Consider the following 19,959-nt stretch of genomic DNA (forward strand, 5'->3'; position numbering starts at 1 on the left):
AGTATACAGCCACATAAAAGTAAGCAGGTTTCTTGGCAAATGAAAGGGGGCCAGTTTGAGTCCAGCCACTGGCATAAATCCCCCTTGGTTGCATCAGAAAAGAAACTGTACCAAATGAAAGATGTGGACATGCCTGCTTTGGTGACCCTTGTACCAAGAAAGTAAGTCAGTGTAGTTTTAGATCAGTTGTTGTAACCCAGTATCTTTAGTCAACTCCATTCAAAAGTGTTAGCATCTTAAACTTGTAAGACTGCAGACGCTTGCTTAACGCATGCAGGTGGAGAATAGGATGAAAAACCTCTCCCTTTCTTTACAACAATAAATAGAAACTCTAACAACCTTTGTTCATTTTCTACCTTATTATTGCCACCGCCTTGTCTCCCACAATAATCTTTACTACTGAGAAGAAGTGAGACGGCCTGGTCCAGAATTATAGCAACAGTTATTCACCCACAGATGAGGAACAAGCTGAGGGAGGTGTGCAGAGGTGTGCTACATCTTTGAGCCTCTGTTTAGTCTGTAAAGGCCTCAACAGTTACAAATAGAAATTTGTAGTATGTCTATGCTGTCTTACATATACTTGCTAATGGTAGCTTATGTCTGTATACTATATGTATACACAATAAAGCTAACAGTAGGCAAAAACAGAACGCAGTTTTATCCCCCCAAACAAGGTTCATCATGCTGAATTTGGCTGAACTTGGCAGCTAGAGGTCAACATCAGCAGGACTTGTTATTTTTATTTATTCATCAGCAGGGATTGTTTGATTTTCGTCATCAGCTTTGTCTCTCAGCTGTCTTTCTTGGATAGAATAGAATAGAATAGAATAGAATAGAATAGAATAGAATAGCCTTTATTGTCATTGTACAGAGTACAACGAAATTGGAGTGCCACTCCCTTGGTGCAAGATTCAATAATAAATATAAATGTAAAATATAAAAAGTACAAAAAAAACAATCGTAAGTACTCAAACAATAGTATGTACAATATATACAGGATAGCAGCATTAATATAATGACAGTATGAATAGCAGCATAATATAATGACAGTGACCGTATGGAATAGGTTCAATTGTTTTTGTGCTTATTTACTACGGTGATAGCTCTGGGAAAGAAGCTATCCCTGAATCTGTTTGTCCTGGTTTTATGTGACCTGTACCGTCGGCCTGACGGTAATAGTTCAAACAGTTGGTTGCTGGGGTGAGAGTGGTCCTTGATGATATTGCCAGCTCTGCTGAGGTACCGAGAGTTTGCAGTGACCTCCAGGCTGGGCAGAGAGCAGCCAGTGATCTTCTGGGCTGTGTTGATGACCCTCTGCAGTACTTTCCTGTCTGCAGCTGAGCACCCTGCATACCATGTTGTTATGCCGTACGTTAGGATGCTCTCTATGGTGGCTCTGTAAAATGTCACCAGCAGCCTCTCCTCCAGGTTGTTCCTCCTGAGCACTCTCAGAAAGTGGAGACGCTGCTGGGCCTTTTTAACCACCGCTGTAGTATTTGCAGTCCAGGAGAGGTCATCAGAGATCTGCACGCCCAGAAACCTCATGGAGTGTACCCTCTCCACACAGCTCCCGTGAATGTAAAGTGGGGCCGGGTCTGCTCTGCCCTTCCTGAAGTCCAAGATAAGTTCTTTAGTTTTCGTGGTGTTCAGTTGGAGGTTGTTAACTGAACACCACTCAGTCAGTCTGTTGACCTCATCTCTGTAGTCCGACTCCTCCCCCCTTGAGATGAGTCCAACCACTGTGGTGTCATCCGCGAACTTCCAATCCGGATTATATCCAAGTGGAAATGCAATACACAATATTTGGCCGCTTCATGACCGTAAAGTCATCTTTGTTGTCTTTATACTGATATCCAGGTGTACAGTGTATGCTGCTCCTCCAGCTGCTGCACAAAGTACATGACATACAATGCACAGATACCAGGGCTCCCTTGTTAGAGCCAAAGGAGTCATTAAAAACAATAGCTTTCTAGAGTGATGCAGAGGTTCTATAATCCTTTTAATTGAGCTTGTATAGACTAGAGATGGACCGATCCGATATTACGTATCGGTATCGGTCCGATACTGACCTAAATTACTGGATCGGATATCGGAGAAAAATAAAAAATGTAATCCGATCCATTAAATATCAGGAAAGCACCTCACAAAACTTGCAACACGCCGTAACTCACCTCAGAACGTCGGAGCAGTATGCATCACGTGATAGAGCAGCTGTGGCATGCGGGACCTGTCATGGTCTGGATAGCATGTGGAGCTTCGCTAGCAACCTGGCATTTCATCTCCGACAAAGTTATCCCCGAGAGAAGTAAAGCAAGTGTGTAAGTCCATCTCTGAATGTTTGTAAAGCATAACTAGCGACTGCCTCTCGCTCTCCGGCTGCTACTTCAATCATGAAACTGCTTAATGATCAGCTGATCGGCTTTTCTGTCGCGAGTCTGTCTCTCGTTTGTTTTTGGTCCACTTTGCGCCAGAAAGAGGAAACCAGCGGCTGAACAACAGCAGCACGTTTAAGCTTGATAAGCTGTTGTTACAATTTATTTAATATTACTTTCTACACCAGGATCTTTTTCTACGTAGCTGACGGCTGGTAACTGTGCAGGGGCGGATCTAGCAAAGTTTAGCCAGGGGGGCCGATAGGGCATTAACTGGGAAAAGGGGGCACAAAGACATACTTTTCTTTCTTATTCTCATTTAAAATGTCTAGCTTTTAATAAATAATTATCCGAATCTTACACCCAAAGTTTTAATTTGATGTAAAATGAATAGAAGTCAATTACTGTATATAGTGACTATTAAGTCTAATATATATACCCTAGTAAGCTATAGTACATTTTCCTTTGGGAAGGTACCATCTGTGCAGTCTGCAATTTTGCTGAAGAAAGATGTTGAATCTATTTAATATTTCTTGAAAAATAATTGATTTCTGTGCATTTTTTTTCACACTGCATCAAATTAAGGTTGATTACGTCGATTAAGCATCATGAGGTGGAGCGTGAGGGGTGGTTCCCTATTTTTTATTTATTTATTTTTGTTGTTGCTGGGAGTTGGAACCCTATTAGTTAGGTTGCTTAATATTTACGCTAAGTACTCTTTAAAATACCAGAATAGGGAGGATGGTGCAGGTTTAAGTTTATTAGATTGATCAGTATTGCTGAACTATGAAATATTTTTTTTGTATACAGGTATAACAGAATAGCTTTAGTGTAGTTGTTGTTTTAAACTTGAGTATGAACTTGCAGACTTGCAAAATGCAGCAAGATATTTTAAAAAAACAGTTTTGTTGATTAAAAAACACTATATCGGATTCATATCGGTATCGGCAGATATCCAAATTTATGATATCGGTATCGGTATCGGACATAAAAAAGTGGTATCGTGCCATCTCTAGTATAGACTAATGCATGTGAATTGTCTGATGTAATATTTCAAAACACTGGACAGAGTTTTGGTAACATTTCAGTATATTATTGACTGCTACATCATCACTACTTGCTCAGACATTGACATAAAAAGTAACAAGGCAATGCATTTGAAATTACACGTGTTCCTCACAAAATGCACTCGGTGGATATTGTCAGGGGATTACTCTTGTGTGGAATATGAATATGTGTACATTTTGTAGTTTCAGAATAATCCCTCAAGAAGTCACTCAGGCATTTCACCCTGGACCAAGTTATTGTAAAGAAGGACAGAATGGCATCACCAGAGAGCCACAGCATAGATAATTAAAATTAATTGTGTGCTCATTTCATAGATGATCAACAGGGAAATAGTGAGCAGTCCCTCTCCTGAAAGTTATGCTCTCTGAACTCTCCTGGTCTTAATCATATGCTCTTTGTATGCTTTGATCCATAGTAGTCATAGTAGTATATATATATATATATATATATATATATATATATATATACTATATTACATATACTTGCTAATGGTAGCTTGACATACTCACGGCATATGGGTAGAAGCTGAGCAAATGAATTATGAAAAACAACAGGAATAGATATCTGAACCCTCAGCCATGCAGCAGCGTGTCACAGTTGCCATAACAGACTCATCGAAAATCTTGAGCGTTGTCCAACAGATGTTAAAAAACCCCTCAGCCATTTCACAAAATAGAGACAGGGCTAGCCCTTCCTGTACAGTTCAGTGGTGTTTTTGTCTCACTCCAGTTTGTTGTCAGTGTGTACTCCAAGTTATTTATAGTCCTCCACTATATGGATGGAAACGGGGACCACAATCATTTCATTGGTCTTTGTCACATTGAGCTGCAGATGGTTCTGCTTGCACCACATGTCCACTGATTCCCTGTGGTCTGTTTCATCACCTCCACTTATTCATCCAACTACCGCAGAGTCATCAGAAAACTTCTGAAAATGGCAGGTGTCTGTGCCGTGATGTAAAGGGTGAATAGGAAAGGGGAGAGGAGCGTCCCTTGTGCTCCCCGGTGTTGCTGATAACCTTGTCAGCCACACAGTGTTGAAGACACACATATTATGACCTTCCTGTCAGGCAGTCTATAATCCAGGGCACGAGAAGGGCATCCACCATCCATCGCTTTGAGTCGTTGAGCTAGGAGGGTCAGCCTGATAGTGTTGAATGCACTGGAAAAAAACATGACCCTCACGGTGCTCGCTGGGTCCAAATTGGTGAAGACATGATGGAGTAGGTAGATGACGTCACTATGAGGTGGGGCTGGTAAGTAAAGTGAAGGCGGCCTGACTATAGGTCGGAGCTGATCGAGGGTCTTCGTGATGTGGGAAGTCGGTGCCGCTGGGATGTGACGTCTTTGCTACAGCATGACCTCTTCCACAGTAGGCCAATTGATTTCCTCGCTGTGGGGCTCACAAAACGCCTACCAGTCTGTTGCCTCAGAGCAACTCTGCATTTCCACTAGGGAAATACCTCCTAATACTCCTTGTGGTCACAGGTTTATTCTTCACAATAAGCACATATGGGGGTGCCGAGTATGGCCTGGAAGTTCCGGGGGCAAAATGGGATAAGCCCCCAAAGGTGATCGGGAATAACTGAGCTCAGATCCTGTGGGACTTCCATATACACACAAACTGGTGATGGCTGACCAACCTGGCATTGTAGTGGTGAAAAAACAAAGGAAGAAGGCCCTAGTGATAGTGATATCAATACCAAGTGATAGCAACATCAAGAAGATGGAAAACTTAAAGCTTGAGAAATAGGATTTGATAGCATCCAAAACCTCCATTGTCAGCAAAAGCAACCAGTTTTGGATAAAGCTTGTTCCAGCATTCGGGCTTTAGAGATGTTCTTTTTCATGTCCAAACTCATAGCAGCAGTAAAACGCTTTGAAAGTGTTGGAATGGGAATTCCCATCAAATTAAAAACAAGCACAAAGTGAAATTAACAGTATCATTTTGTACTGAACATTTAAGTGAAGCAGAAGGTCATCGTTGCCCAGTTTGGATAACCTATGTTTTCTTTTGTGTGAAATTAGATTTTTAATTCTCATTGATCATATCCACATTCTCCCTTTTAGTATCTACCTTTGGGCTCTTCCCAGTATTACCACACACTTGTATTTTCCAAGTATATTTGGCCCCTTTATTCTTCCCTCAATATTTCTTGTTTCTATTCAGTTTTTTGTGTCTTTTTTCCATCATGAAGAATGTTTAAATTATGAATGAATATTTTTTTGTTGTAGTGTTTATAAAATATGTACTTTGGATCTTTTCTTGTATATTGTGTGTATATATATAAGAATGTTGTACAGGCTTTGCTTTGTACAGCACTGTGCAAAGTTTGGGAACTGGTCTACTTTGTCAGGGATGTCAGAATTTGAAATTCTCAGAACTTTTCTGAGTATTTTTTTCTTTCTGTATTATTTCTACAGTATCAGAACAATCTACTTGTCTTCTTCATTCATGGGTATACTGAAGAGCTGAATACTGAAGTACTTCTAAGTATGTGTCCAGAAACAGAAACATGTAAATAAGAGGGCCATGACGAATCATCGTTTGTACTGCAACTGATGATCGGGTCAGGGAGAGCCCTGAGGGCAGCGTCGTGCACTGTTTCTTGGACTGCATGAAGAGACTGACCGTGCTAAATCTACAGAGGAACTTTTTTCCCGGCTTCTTTATTAAAAGTATCAATTAGTAATACACTGCATTTGCACCACCAGTTACTACACGTGTCATCATTTTAACCAGGACTGAAATCCACCAGACTTCCACTTTCTTTTGGTAAAAACACGCAGTTTTGCTCGCGTCCTTGTGATCTCACAGGAGATGATTCGAATGTTCAGCATTCTTGACATACTCGCGGCATATGGGTAGAAGCTGAGCAAATGAATTATGAAAAACAACAGGAACAGATATCTGAACCAGTTATCTTCTATTTGCTGTTGTCTGTCTGCTGTCAAACTGTTGAACTACATCCAAATACATCCAAATACAAGGAGGTTGTGTTAATAGTATTGGCAGAATATTGCTTTTAATCTAATATGAACCCATCATGTCTGTGCATGTGTCTCCACAGTATGTCCCAGCAGAAAGTTTGGTAAAGCCTGTGCCGAGACCTGCTTGTGCACTAATAATGGCACTTGTAACCCCATCGATGGCTCCTGTCAGTGTTACCCTGGATGGACCAGCGAAGACTGTTCTAAGCGTAAGAGGAAACGTTTATAGCCGTTTTTGTACCGTAGCATTTATTAACTTCAGTTTCACAAAAGAACAAATAAAATGTATGTTGTTATTCACCCCACGTGTTTTAGTTGATCAGTGAGAGACAGCTGAAGAAAAAACCTTCCTAAAGGCAGTCACTGGAGTGGCTTTGACATTAATTATCTTTCTTACTTTGAGCATCTACCACAGTCACTCAATTATCTGTAAGTTTAATGAGGGCACACAGCATCCTAATGTATGTCTGGTCTTCACTGTGGCAACATTTGACATATTATTATGTATTTATATATTACTAGACTTATACGTGTCTAGATGAATTGAATAAAAGAGAAAAAAGAGGAGAGAATAAAGTGCCCATGTGCAGAAGTGAATCCTAGTAACGACACGTTGACTTGCTGTGATGGGGCATTATAGTGTTGCTGTACAAGAGTGTGCTGACTTTTATTGTATACTCTGTGCACTGTATGTGTCTTTGTGCACTTATTTTTGTGTGCTTCTGGCAGCATGTCCTTGGGGCTCATGGGGCCTTGACTGCATCCACACATGTAACTGTCACAATGGAGCTCAGTGCAGCGCTACAGATGGAGAGTGTATCTGCAGCCCTGGATGGACAGGACTCTACTGCACTCAGCGTATGTTTCTGTCTCACACATACAGACCAAGCAAAACACTCTGGCTGCTGTGAGAGCTCATCACTAATGCACACTCACTAGTTGCAATGTGTTAGTACCTCAAACCTTTAACTCCATCTAGTGACAGGTGAAAAAACTGCATACCCTTGAAATCCCTTCTTCTTATCTCCTCAATTCCTTTGTGGTTTCTAGTTTCAACACGGAAAAAGATTGAATTTCTCCATTTGCACTGCAAATTGCTGTCCAATTTGGAGTATTTGACTGAAGCTGATAGCCTCGTTCACTTGATAATTCATCCTGCTATTTCTATGAGCAGTCACATCATCAGTGAACCTCCAAAAGTTGATTCTGTTCAGTCTCAGCTGACTGCAGGTTTCCCCGATCTTTGCATAATGACTGAAACTAGCACCACCGAAGGAACGATGGGCTGGGAGGTCAGTTCCTTGATCATAATTATCACGATTCGTATGGGTGCTTGAAATCCTTGAAAATGCTTGAATTTTAATATTGTCTTTTCAAGGATTGAAAAGTGCTTGAATTTCAGATGTGGTGCTTAAACGTGCTTGAAACCATATTTCATTCACCACAAACAACTATCTGACTGAATAGTTTTCTTATCAGAGAAATAAAATGAGTTGCAAAGTGTAAAAGCTAAATTTCTCCGCCTGGGCTGCCTCGCACACATGTCAGTCTGTTTCAATGTGTGACCCCGCCCCTCCCTCCGGACAGTCGGGGGTGAGTGCGCTAAGTTGACGTTGTTGTTTTAATGAGTGTTTGATGGAAAACGACACTGGCGGGATTTGAGTCACATGACAGGTGAGTCCTAGTAAATAATTTCGAGTATGTGTACATAACACAGGCTAATGTTTAAAACTATGATTATTATTTTGCTAGCTATCAAACTTGCTTAACTAGTTAAAGTACCAAACATCTGTCTCCTGTTGTTGTGTCACGTAGGAAAGAAGCATCAATATCTGATGAGCAGACTTGTTCATTTGTGCAGATTTCTTCTTTTGTGTGGTTGTTTTTTCCAAGTGGAGATGAGCATCTCTAACAAGTTGATTTGTTCACATTTGCACATCTGCATTTTTGAGAGAAATGAGTTTTTTGAGTTTGTGCACTATATGCATATAAGACAACCATTTCCTTTTTCAGTATTTTTGTGTGGTGCATTTTTCTCTGTTTTAACAAAAGAGGAACAAAGAACATTTAAGTCAACCTAAGACGATTTGTTTTAATTTTTACATGGTCTTACTGAGGTGATGCAAAGTGGAACATGCAATCTGTTTTTGGTAATGTGCTGGAAAAGCTTGATAATGGACCTTGAAAGTGCTTAAAAAGTGCTTAAATTTGACCCTGAAAAATGCTGATGAACCCTGAATTATGCAAATGTAAGATCAAAGCCCACCAATGGCAATGAGTACCATTCACTGGCTGCAATCACAGCATTGTAAGTTGGTGAAAGATGTAGCCTTAGGCCCCCTCCTCGATTCAGAGATGGTCTTTCCCTTTTTACGTAACTTGCAGTCAGCTGAGACTGAAAAAGTCACTTGGATGAGTGACGAAACATCACACTAGTGACCCAGTTCCACTGATAGCCATATATGTCCATGCAATAGTATTGCCTCTGCTATCTTTGACATCTTTCATCAATCATGTGCTGTACTTTGGTAAAGACCCTAAATTATTAGAGAAAAAAATTCCAACAATCAGATGATCCCCTACAAGGATCCCTTAAGGACCACTTAGTGATGATGGGAAGAAATCAGGCACAGGGAGGGACAGCTGTCTGCACAACAGGTTGGAGGATGAAGGGAAAGAGAAGAGAAAAAGAAAAATGCAGGGAGAAAAAGACAAAACTACAAATCCAATTCTAAAAAAGTTGTGAGATGGCTTTATGAGAATGCATCTCATAAAGCCATGTTTTATTCACACTAAAACACGGAAAACTGTTTACTATTTCATGAAAAATATTAGCTCATTTTGAGTTTAATGTTGTGAGCATGTCTCAGTGGGGACAGCGCCAACAACAAAAACAGGAAACATAAGTGATACTAAAAAAATATAAATATAAAAACAGCATCTAGTAGAATTTCTCACAAGGAAAGATCGGCAGGGGTTTACCAGTTTGCAAAAAAAATAATGTAAAATATCAAAAACTTTGAATATTTCAAAGTACCAGCAGACTGAGAGATAGCTTCTTCCACCAGGCCATCAGACTGCTGAACACGTCATAGACACCTCAGCTTCACTACTGGAACTTTAACATTATGCACTCCATACTGTACAGTAATGCCACTGTTTTGCACATATTCAACTCTGTATATTTTTATATATTTTATTATTATTATTATTATTATTATTTTATTTTTTTACTATTTAATTTGTAAAAATGTGTATACACACACACACACACACACACACACACACAGAAAAATATTTAGTATACACATCCAGAAATGCATATACTATTATATATTGTACATATATTTATTAGTTTCAGATGTAGCCATTCTTGTATTTTGCTTGTTTACATTATTGTATTTTGCACAACTCTGTTGCTTGTGAAGCTCGCACACAAGAATTTCACTCACATGTGCTGTACCAGTGTACCTGCACATGTGATGTGACAATAAAAGTGATTTGATTTGATTTGATTTGAAGATTCTGTGAATCTGGAGAAATCTGTTTGTGCAGGGGAAACAAATCCCCCCGATGGAGCACTTCGCTCTCAGGCTGCTGGTTTACTTGTGGTTCAAAGGACATTTTAAAGTAGAATTGGAGGCTACAATAATTTTATGCTGAGAAATGTTATTTTTAAATTGTTACAATTTTCTCTTCTCACACTCTTTCACAGTAACTTGCACAGAGAGCTGAGACCCTCTCTAAAGCTTTGTTTTCTGTTTCAGTCCTGTTACAGATCTGTTACCAAATAGTTTTTAAAAATATATATATATTTTAAAAAAAGAAACTGGCAGATTTCGAATCTTGCTTGAGGCATCAGAACATTAATATTATGAGGATTCCAGAAGGTACAGAGAAAAGAAAGCCTACTGCGTTCATCTCAGATTATCTTCCATCTCCTGCTGGGGTCTGAATACTTTCAGGGGAAATGAGTTTGGTGGAAAGAGCACATCACTCCTTGGCCCCTAAACCTCTTGCGGTAGGACGTTCTTGGCCCCTCACTGTTGGGCAGCATTATCCCCAAAATAGGGAGGTCATCATGAAGATGGCCACACAGAAAGACCACAAATAGGTGTTTTGAAGCTCATGAGCAAACCCCTCTCTGTCAGTCAGGCCTCTGTAGACATTTTCTGTCTTTTCTTTTTTTTTTAGGGAAGAGTAAATTTTCTAAACTGGTCGATATGGCAGTGGTGGATTTAGAAGCCACTGGACAAAGGCAGCAGTCCATTTTATAATGCATATAGCACATTATTGGCACACCTTATCCGTCAAATGTTAAATGCAGCTCGACTTGTGTGAAGTGTTTCCAGCTGCGCGTCGTGTAGCTGGAGTCGAGTTTTTTAACCGATGCATGAAACGACACATTTTTAGACATAAGTTGTAACGGCGCTGTTTTCTTTGTGAGTATTTATTACACGGCGTGCTGCGGGGGAAAGCCTGCTCTAACGTTTGAGTCTAAGGTTTATTTTTTAGCACCTGGCGGCTCTTTTTTAAATTCTAAAAATCTGCTCTTTCATGTGATTCAGTTTATTTTGAAAAGTCTCAACAGGATCTTGAGCTTTATTGTGAAAGGTTTATGTGGAACATAAACAAGCGGACACGTCATGCTGTTACCGTCGTTGTTGCTAACGACAACGCATAAAAACAGGTGCTTGTCTGTCCGTAGTGTGGTGATATTAAATATAAGAGAGAGAGAACTTTACTACAGTGACATCAGAACCATGAAGAAATATTGCCGTAAACAGTTTATTTTGCGACACCACGAAACAAACGATAGCGTAAAATGAAACGATAGACGTTTTTATATCGTCATCCATATATATCGTTATATCGAACAGCCCTAATTCTGGGTTGATTCAAACAGTGTAAGTGGTCATTATGATGCTCAGGCCATTCATTTCCTTATCAATGCTGTTAGCGAGAAAAACTGGAAGACCCCTGAGACACCTCAAATCTTTAGAATTAGAACATGTGTTACACCTACAGAAAATTAGATATTATAACAAACGAAGCAGGTCACTTTGAGAAAATGTGGTTAACAATCAAACAAAGTTGTAATTAACTTTGTTTGCATTGGACTATGAACACTTGCAACTTGCAGCTTCAGTATTAATGTGTCCTAGTTTGTATGTGTTACTCCAAAGAATCTCATCAGCCTAACACCTAATGCTCTCTTTTGAAACAACGGATGTGTGTGCCACAGCCATCACCTGCAGTCGTCCTCTTCCCCTGACTAATGCGTACCTTAAAGCAGATAACTCGTAAGCTGGAGAAGAGACGGCATCTAACTAATTTAGAACATTTTTGTTTAACCTGAAAAAAACGTTTTTGTCCTGTAAAACAAAACAAAAAGAAAAAACCTCTGCAAAGCTAGAATCACCCTGGTCTCCAGGAACACTTTGAGGACTTTTTGACCAACGTCTTTCAATGCACACAATAAACAGTCTCCTGGCAGCCTTCAGCTTCCACTCTGCTGTGGAACCCCCTCCTAGTTTCGATTCGAGTCATGGACACCCTCTCTGTACTTTTGAGATTGGCCTTAAAACTTTTCTTTTTGATAAAAAGTATTTGTTCTTCACTTACCTCTTTTTTTCACACCACTCTGCATTTAATCATTACTTATTATCAATTTCTTGTTCTCTTCCACGATGTGTTTTTGCCCCGTCTTCCTCTCCTCGCCTCCAGCAGATGGCCACCCCACCTGGAGGTTTCTTCCTGTTAAAAGGGAGTTTTTCCTTCCAGCTGTCACCAAAGCACTTGCTCATAGGAGGTCATGTGGTTGTTGGGTTTTCTGTTTTCTCTGTGTTATTGCAGGGTACCTTACAATATAAAATGCCTTAAAGCAACTGCTGCTCTGATTTGGCGCTATATTAAAAATTGATGTATTAAAATGTATTAAAAGACATTGAATTGAACGACACTCCCACACATTGTTACTCCATGCTGTAAGGCCATGTAAAGAACATCTTTTTTACGCTCTTCCATGTTTACTTCATTTTTCAGTCTGTGGTCCTGCGTTTATAAAGTTGATAAGTCACAGTAACCATGTATCTGTACATTTGCTTGATGCACAAAAGAAAAAAACGGATCCAAATCAGTATGTTATTTTCTTTTGACTAGTATCAGTTCTAGCCTAGAACCAGCCAAGTTTGTTTTCTGTCATGTCATTTGATTTGTCTGCTATAGGAGCTGTTTCTCCATGTTTTTGCATCACCAGAAATTTACATGAGAGAGTGTGGTCAGTTAAACGTCTGCATGAAATGAGGGTTTTGTTGAATTTCCACTTTGGTTCCACTGTGACAGAAGTGATTAGCTCGTCCCAGAGAAAATGCTTCCAAAGACATTTCACGTTTTTGATCATGTCTCTGCACAGAGATGGGTTCAGAGTGACAGAGTGAAATTGCTGCTGCTACTGAAAATTCTTGTCCACATGTAAAGCATAATATAGATTTTTTTTAAACCAGTGGTTGTTTCCCTTCAGGCTGTCCTGCAGGTTTCTACGGCTCTCACTGTGCTGAGGTGTGTCGCTGTCAGAATGGAGCAGACTGTGACCACATCACGGGACAGTGCTCCTGCAGGACAGGCTTTATAGGACACAGCTGTGAGCTCAGTGAGTGTGTTTAGTGGTTCTTACATGCAGGAGAGTTGCACATTCACGTGTTAAAGTTCAACATGTCTTAAATCCCTGTTCCTGTGTCCAGAGTGTCCCGCAGGGACATTTGGCTACGGCTGCCAGCAGCTGTGTGAGTGTATGAACAATGCCACCTGTGACTACGTGACCGGAACCTGCTACTGCAGCATCGGCTTTAAAGGCATCCGTTGTGACCAGGGTGAGAACAAATGGCTCTGTAAAGAGAAAGGATGGAACATGATCTGACTTATTCTTTTGGTTTCTTTAGATGTACCCTCAGTTCAGTTGAATAATAAAATATAAAATAACAGAACATCTGCAAAACTCATACAGACAAATCTTCATATAATAGTAGATAAGACTGTTCCTAAAAGATGGAAGTACAAAGACCTCTCGAATAGACAGACAAGTGCAAATGGTACTCTGATAAAAAATATTAATGGTCTTTAGCTGAACCAGCAACCATTCACTTGCCAAGTAAATGTATAAACCACTACAATGACTGCAGATTGAATAACTGTACTATTTTGGTTAAAGGGGAAACACAGTAGCAAATAAAAATATACTAAATATGCAATTCTTAAATACTCCAAATGAAATGAAGTGGAAACAAAAATAATGACATGCAAGACTGTAAATACAGAATACATACTCTTAAGCAGCTGCATGATCACCCAAGCAAAGAGCACCAGAGTCGTCAGTTTGACTTCCAAGAGTGTGCGGTCATGGGCTGTGTCCCAATTAAGAGACTGCACGCTTGAAGTACGCATTTCAAGTGCGGTTACGTCACCTCCACGTGACGACGGCTGTCCCAATTCGAAGTGTGCTTCAAATGCATACTCCGTCGATTTCCCCAAATATCAAGCGTGGTCCGGTGCACGCTTCGTGGTCCCATATATCCCACAATTCATAGCGCGGCGGTGGGTGTGGATAATTTTGCCGCAAAATACGGCAGAAGGGAGCGGCCGAAGAGATTTCTTTTTCTTTTTTTTTTTTTCAAACTTTATTGAAATCATAAAGCGAACAGTCAGTCATTCCAGTTCAGTTTGTACAGTAGACATACAAGGCAAATAAGAGTAACAATATACAGCACAATGAAATGAGAAGGATAAATAAATAAAGGATAAAAAAAGAAAAAAGGGGGAATGTGACAGACTCCATAACAACTTTGTACTTGAAAGTTGTGACAGCTCATTCGTTAAACATTTCTGAATGAACTTCAATCAATGATAAACCCTTTTTATTGGAAGTTAATTTAAGAGAGTTTAAGTAATATTCAATTTCAATCAAAAACAAATTAAATGATGGGGTTGAGTTTTGAAATTTACATTTATGTATATGGAATTTCCCTAATAAGATGGAGCGGCCGAAGAGTGAACTAAAGTACTGAATATGACGTCACTTATTTATGTGCGAATGTGTAATAATTAAAGTCAGTCATATATCCACAAACACAACAAGCTGAAAGTCAGTGATATATGTATATGTGTGTATATATATATATATCTCATAATAATCTGACAATACTATAATATTGGCCATATTATATTTACATTACCACAGTGAGATGACTTTAGTCTCATGAACAACATGAGCTAATTTTTCTTTACTAGCTAATCTTATTTACTAACTAATCTTATTTACTAGCTAATCTTAAATGACTGTTCAGCACAGACATGAAGCCCAACAATCATGTTTTACAGTCCTGTGGTCTCAGCCTCAGATACTCAGCTAAAGTGATGTCATGACAAAAATGAATGACCAACAAAACATTTTTCTCCTTCATTTCTGTCAAACAAAGCTGTATGAAACGTGTCTCGCGGTTAGTATCATGGTTGCTAGGCAACCTGAACAGCGCGACGAAGTGTATACCGTCCCATTTCACAAGCCTCTCACTTCCACACTTCTCGTACTTATAGTACGCACCGTACGTAGTGCGCGTACTTCAAGCGTGCAGTCTCTTAATTGGGACACAGCCATGGTATTGCAAGCTTCCAAGGGCGTACACAAGATCTGCACAGAGGGAGGGATTAATGCAAGGCATCAAACCAGAATCCACACTAGATGGCAGCCGCGAGCATCTGGCGATGACTGAATGCTTGACTCGGTTACCAAAAGTAGTTCAACAGCTTCATGTTCGTGCTCAGCTCTCTGTTTACCTCCAAAGAAGATTATGGAACCCGTGTCACTGCAGACTCCGCCAGTTTGGCGGTATCACCCCACCCTACTCCTTAACTGTTTGCCTTTCATTATCTGTCCTTTGTAGATACATGCATTTGTATCATGGCAAAATACCAAAATAAAAGTCAATAGCACAATAAATTCAGTGAAATGAGAGGAATTTTATTCTGAAATTCTCATTCAGCAAAAATGCCTGATTACACTGTACAGGTGATGTGAGTGTGTCAAACATTAAAATGCAGTGTTACTCATCTGTGTTCTCCTCAGCGGCCTTGATGATGGAGGAGCTGAACCCCTACACCAAGATGAGCCCAGCTCTGGCATCGCAGCGGCAGTCGACGGGGGCTGTCCTGGGCATCGTCTTCCTGCTGCTGATGATCATGGCCATGCTTGCTCTGGTGGTCTGGTTCCGTTATCGACAAAGAGAGAAAGGCCACCGTGTGCCTAGTGTCACCTATACACCTGCCCTGAACATCAGCTCCACTGACTACTCCCTCTCAGGTACGATATCCGTGTGTCTGTCCTTTTCATCTGACTGGTGTTATTTATGTTTAGAATGGCATACAACAGAATTCAGAGCAGTTGATGGTAATCGTAACCTGCTGGGAAATTACACAACCAACAGGTAAAGACAATGAATGATCCGTTTTTTCAGATCTGGGTGATTAAATTAAAGGTTAAATACTTTGTATCAGGTGCACTGTACATATATATGCATGTATGACACATAGAGCTCAGTATGTGAGAACATGTCTTGATGTTGGGGCAGCAGGGCTGCAGTGCACAGGCCTGCTTTCTTCTTCAGAGTCCTCTCCCAGTAGCAGCTCTTTAGGTGGCTGCTTCTCCAACCCCAGCTACCGCACCCTGGGGTCCTGCACCTATGCCACACACTATGCCAAGCCAGATAAGAGGAGTTTCGCCAAGGTGGGTTCAAAAACCTTTTATATTTTGCCCTCAGAAAGCTTTAAGAGTTTGTTTAATGAGGGGCTGCTAATAAATATACTCCAATTTTTTTTGTTATACAACAAATAAGTTTCTACTTTAAGGTTCAGTTCACCCAAATTAGAAAAACGCAAACTGATTAGTACCTCCTCGTAGCAATTAACTGTCTTTATTTAAAAGAAAACAAACAATTCAAAGGTATTCCTTAGGCTGTGCTGCTTTGAGGCTAACCTCTGTAGGTCAGGTACATAGAAGCAAAGTTGGATGATTTAGCAGGAAGAAAGACTTTTTTGCTAATGGGTATCTGTGTAAAAAATATTTGCCCCCTTCCTGATTTCTTACTTTTTGGATATTTGTCACACATTTTAATCATAGACAAAGATAAGCTGAGTAAATAAAAATGCAGTTTTTAAATGATCATTTCATTTATTAAGGGGAAAAAAGCAACCCAGTGTTAATCCATAAAGATTTAACTTTTTATTGGTGACCAAATTTTCAGTGCAATTTGTTTTGTCTTTTTCTTTCCTTTGCCACATCTCAGTCTAAGAAACTCCAGCTTAATGTGACGTTTTTAATCCCACCTGAACTAAATTGCCCTCAGTACAGATCTTACTGTCAAACTCTAAAAAGCTGATACAACAGAAAGAAAGCACAACAGCATCATATCCAGTCAAATGTGATCACCTCTATAAAATCAAAAGCACTTTGCTGGTCCCAAGGTCAGACTGTGCAAACTGCTGAAGAAAATAAAAATAGAAAGAACCCAACATATACAAAGTATGTGTACTAGAGTGAAATGTGAAGCCATCTGTCCAACAGTCAAAACCCCGTTACTCAAGCATACCAGAAAAGCTGCAGGAAGTCCAAACACCAACCTGATTGAAATGCTGTGGAAGGATCTTATGCTGTGCATAACAAATGCCTGCAAACCTCAATAATTTAAAGCAGTTTTGCAAAGACGAGTGGGACGAAATCCCCCCACAGGGATGTGACAGACTGATAAAATCATACAGAAGACGCTTACTGCGTTATTTCTGCTAAGAGTGGTTCTTCAGGCTATTGAGTCATGGGTCGTGTGCTTAATTTTCACACAGGACTATATGAGTTTTTGCTGTTCCACATTTATGGTTCCCTTCAAGAAAAAAAGGACTTTCTTTTTAAATTTATTTTCTTCAAAAACAAACCCATTTCACTCTACAGTATATACTCTCAACACACTGATTTACAGCTGAATTCGAATGTTTGTACCCTGTTACATCATCCTGTCTACAGCTGATAGAAGTGTTCATTTTTAAGATCGAGACAGTTTTTCTGAAACATTCTTTAAGAAGATGTCTTGTTTGTTTTTTACCTTTAATGTGTCTTTGTGAAATTTCCAGATGAAGACAAAGAAGCAACACAGGAACAGCGCTCCAGAGTGGGGCGCCTACTGCAACCTCAGTGAGCTCGGTCAGTCTTTTCTGCACCTTCAGCCTCGTTTTATGACCCACTGTTCTTAGCCAGTTGAGTTCAGATAATATTAGGCGGTTGGTTAATTTGCAAAATTATGTATATGACTCAGTATATCCAACAGTGGCCCTGTCGCTGGATGCTGCAAAAGCTTTTGATTGTGTTGAGAAGGATTATCTGTTTAAGACATTAGAAAAGTTTGGTTTTAGTGATAATTTCATCAGGTGGATAAAGATATTATGTGATTCGCCTTCAGTGCGAGTATTGACGAATGGGCTCATATCAGACCTATTCCTTTTACAGAGATCCACAAGACAGGGCTGTCCCCTTAGCCCTGGGCTCTTTCTAATTGCTATAGAGCCTCTGGCACAAAAACTGAGAAATAATGTAAATATATTTGGAATTTCGATGGGTAATAGTCAACATAAGCTTCTATTATATGCAGATGATATGTTGTTACTTATGACCCAGCCTGGGAAGTCAATTCCAGCCCTATTAGAATGTATAGAAAGCTTTACGCTGCTTTCAGGGTATCGCCTCAACTGGGATAAATCAGAGGCAATGCCTATGTCAGGACACTGCCCCCATACTTTATTTAAACAGCGGGAGTTTCGGTGGTCCGTGAATGGTTTGAGGTATTTGGGGATACAAATTCCCTCGGATTACACTAAGATGGTTCGAGCAAATATGGAGCCAATGTTTGAAAGAATAAAAATGGAATTTGGTAGATGGTCCAGAGTGCGTCTCACAATATGGGGTAAAATTAGTTGTATTAAGATGATGACTGCACCCATGATCTTTTATATTTTATCCAATATTCCATTACACATTCCAGATAAGTATTTCCAAGATCTGGACTTTTTAATCCGGCACTTTCTTTGGGGTAGCTCACCGCATCGTTTAAGTATTAAGAAACTTCAAGCGAGTGCAAAACCAGGAGGTTTTTCATTGCCTAATTTCCAATGGTATTATTGGGTGATGAACGTGAAACAACTTAGAGCTTGGTTACCTACTGCGCCAGTTAAACCCATCTGGTCCCATATCCTATAATTGCAAATGCAAAGACATTGTGGTGTAAATTACATAGGGCAGGTCGCTGGGACTTTATTAAATCACCTTCGGCAACCTTATGAGGGAATAAAAGAATTCTAATTGGAGGGACATCGGTTGACTGGTTACAGTGGCGTAAAGCAGGCATCCTTAATGTATCAGATTTATTTGACTGTGGGACTAAATGTTTTTTAAGCTTTGATAAAATTGTGGAGTTATATAAGTTGAAGCGTAATCAATTCTGGAGATATGTCCAAATACATAGTTCATTATCGAAGTGGCTGGGAACCCCCTTGAGTTGTCCTGTGGGCAGCCCTGTGGAAGTCCTGCTCTCAAGATCACTCTTGGGTAAAGGCATCACCACAAAGATTTATCACTTATTGCAAGAACGGTCAGCTGACCCTCTCCTGAAAGTTAAGGGCTACTGGGCCCAGGACATGGCATTGGACATATCTTCAGTTGAACGGGATTCATGTTTTCAAAATGTTAGTACAACGTATAAAGAAACAGGCAGTAGATTTATTCAACTTAAGATAGTCCATAGGTGGCATCGAACACTGCAACAATTGTATAAATGGAACCTGGCCTCTACGGACGAATGTTGGAGATGTGATGGTCAAAACGCTTCGATTTTACGTATCTTATGGAGCTGTTCGGCACTTCAGGATTGGTGGGAAAATATAATGGAGGTAATTTTCAGTGTTTTAAAAAGGAGATTTGGTATCTCACCAAAACTGTCCATACTTGGTATAACCACAGAACTTTCTGATGGAGATTTTTCCAGTTATACAAAAAGATGGATTATTCTGGCTCTTACTACGGCCAAACAGGTGCTGCTAAGACATTGGCGGAAAAAGAGTCCCCCTCCCTATGAAGAGTGGCTAAAGACAATGGCTAAGTTGGCGTCTTACGAAAAAGTGACTTATGGTTTATTAGACAAATTGCATCAATATGATTGTATTTGGTCCCCTTTACAAGCTGGCTTTCTGTAACTTGAAGAACAGGAGTAATGACAGGGTGGTGGTGTGGGGATTGGTGTGCGAAGAAAGAATAGGATAACTTCCCTTTGTTTTGGTTTTTGTTTTTTTTTTGTTTTTGTTTGTTTGTTTTTTAAACTATTTATTTATTTAGTTATCCTTAAGTTCTGTTATTGAAGTTTAAAATGAAATAAATAAAAATTGTTGGTGACAAAAATAAAGACATTGATTGCTACATGATGTCATCAGGATGCTGT

General features: G+C 39.8%; 1 protein-coding gene across 1 annotated transcript in view; it reads left to right on the plus strand.

The window, feature by feature from the left end:
- The window catches only part of LOC146719295 (multiple epidermal growth factor-like domains protein 10), a 206,963-nt gene that overhangs the window by 175,568 nt on the left and 11,436 nt on the right, over positions 1 to 19,959 (plus strand). Inside the window, exons 16-22 of the mRNA XM_085463041.1 lie at positions 6,511 to 6,639; positions 7,160 to 7,288; positions 12,954 to 13,082; positions 13,174 to 13,302; positions 15,552 to 15,785; positions 16,057 to 16,208; positions 17,606 to 17,675. Of these exons, the coding sequence (XP_085319167.1) occupies positions 6,511 to 6,639; positions 7,160 to 7,288; positions 12,954 to 13,082; positions 13,174 to 13,302; positions 15,552 to 15,785; positions 16,057 to 16,208; positions 17,606 to 17,675 (972 nt within the window). The remainder of the gene's footprint in view (positions 1 to 6,510; positions 6,640 to 7,159; positions 7,289 to 12,953; positions 13,083 to 13,173; positions 13,303 to 15,551; positions 15,786 to 16,056; positions 16,209 to 17,605; positions 17,676 to 19,959) is intronic.

The sequence above is a fragment of the Copadichromis virginalis genome, linkage group LG1, assembly GCF_057382275.1.
Source record: "Copadichromis virginalis isolate Kocher_CV1m ecotype Utaka linkage group LG1, C_Virginalis_male_GT1.1, whole genome shotgun sequence".
NCBI lineage: Eukaryota > Metazoa > Chordata > Actinopteri > Cichliformes > Cichlidae > Copadichromis > Copadichromis virginalis.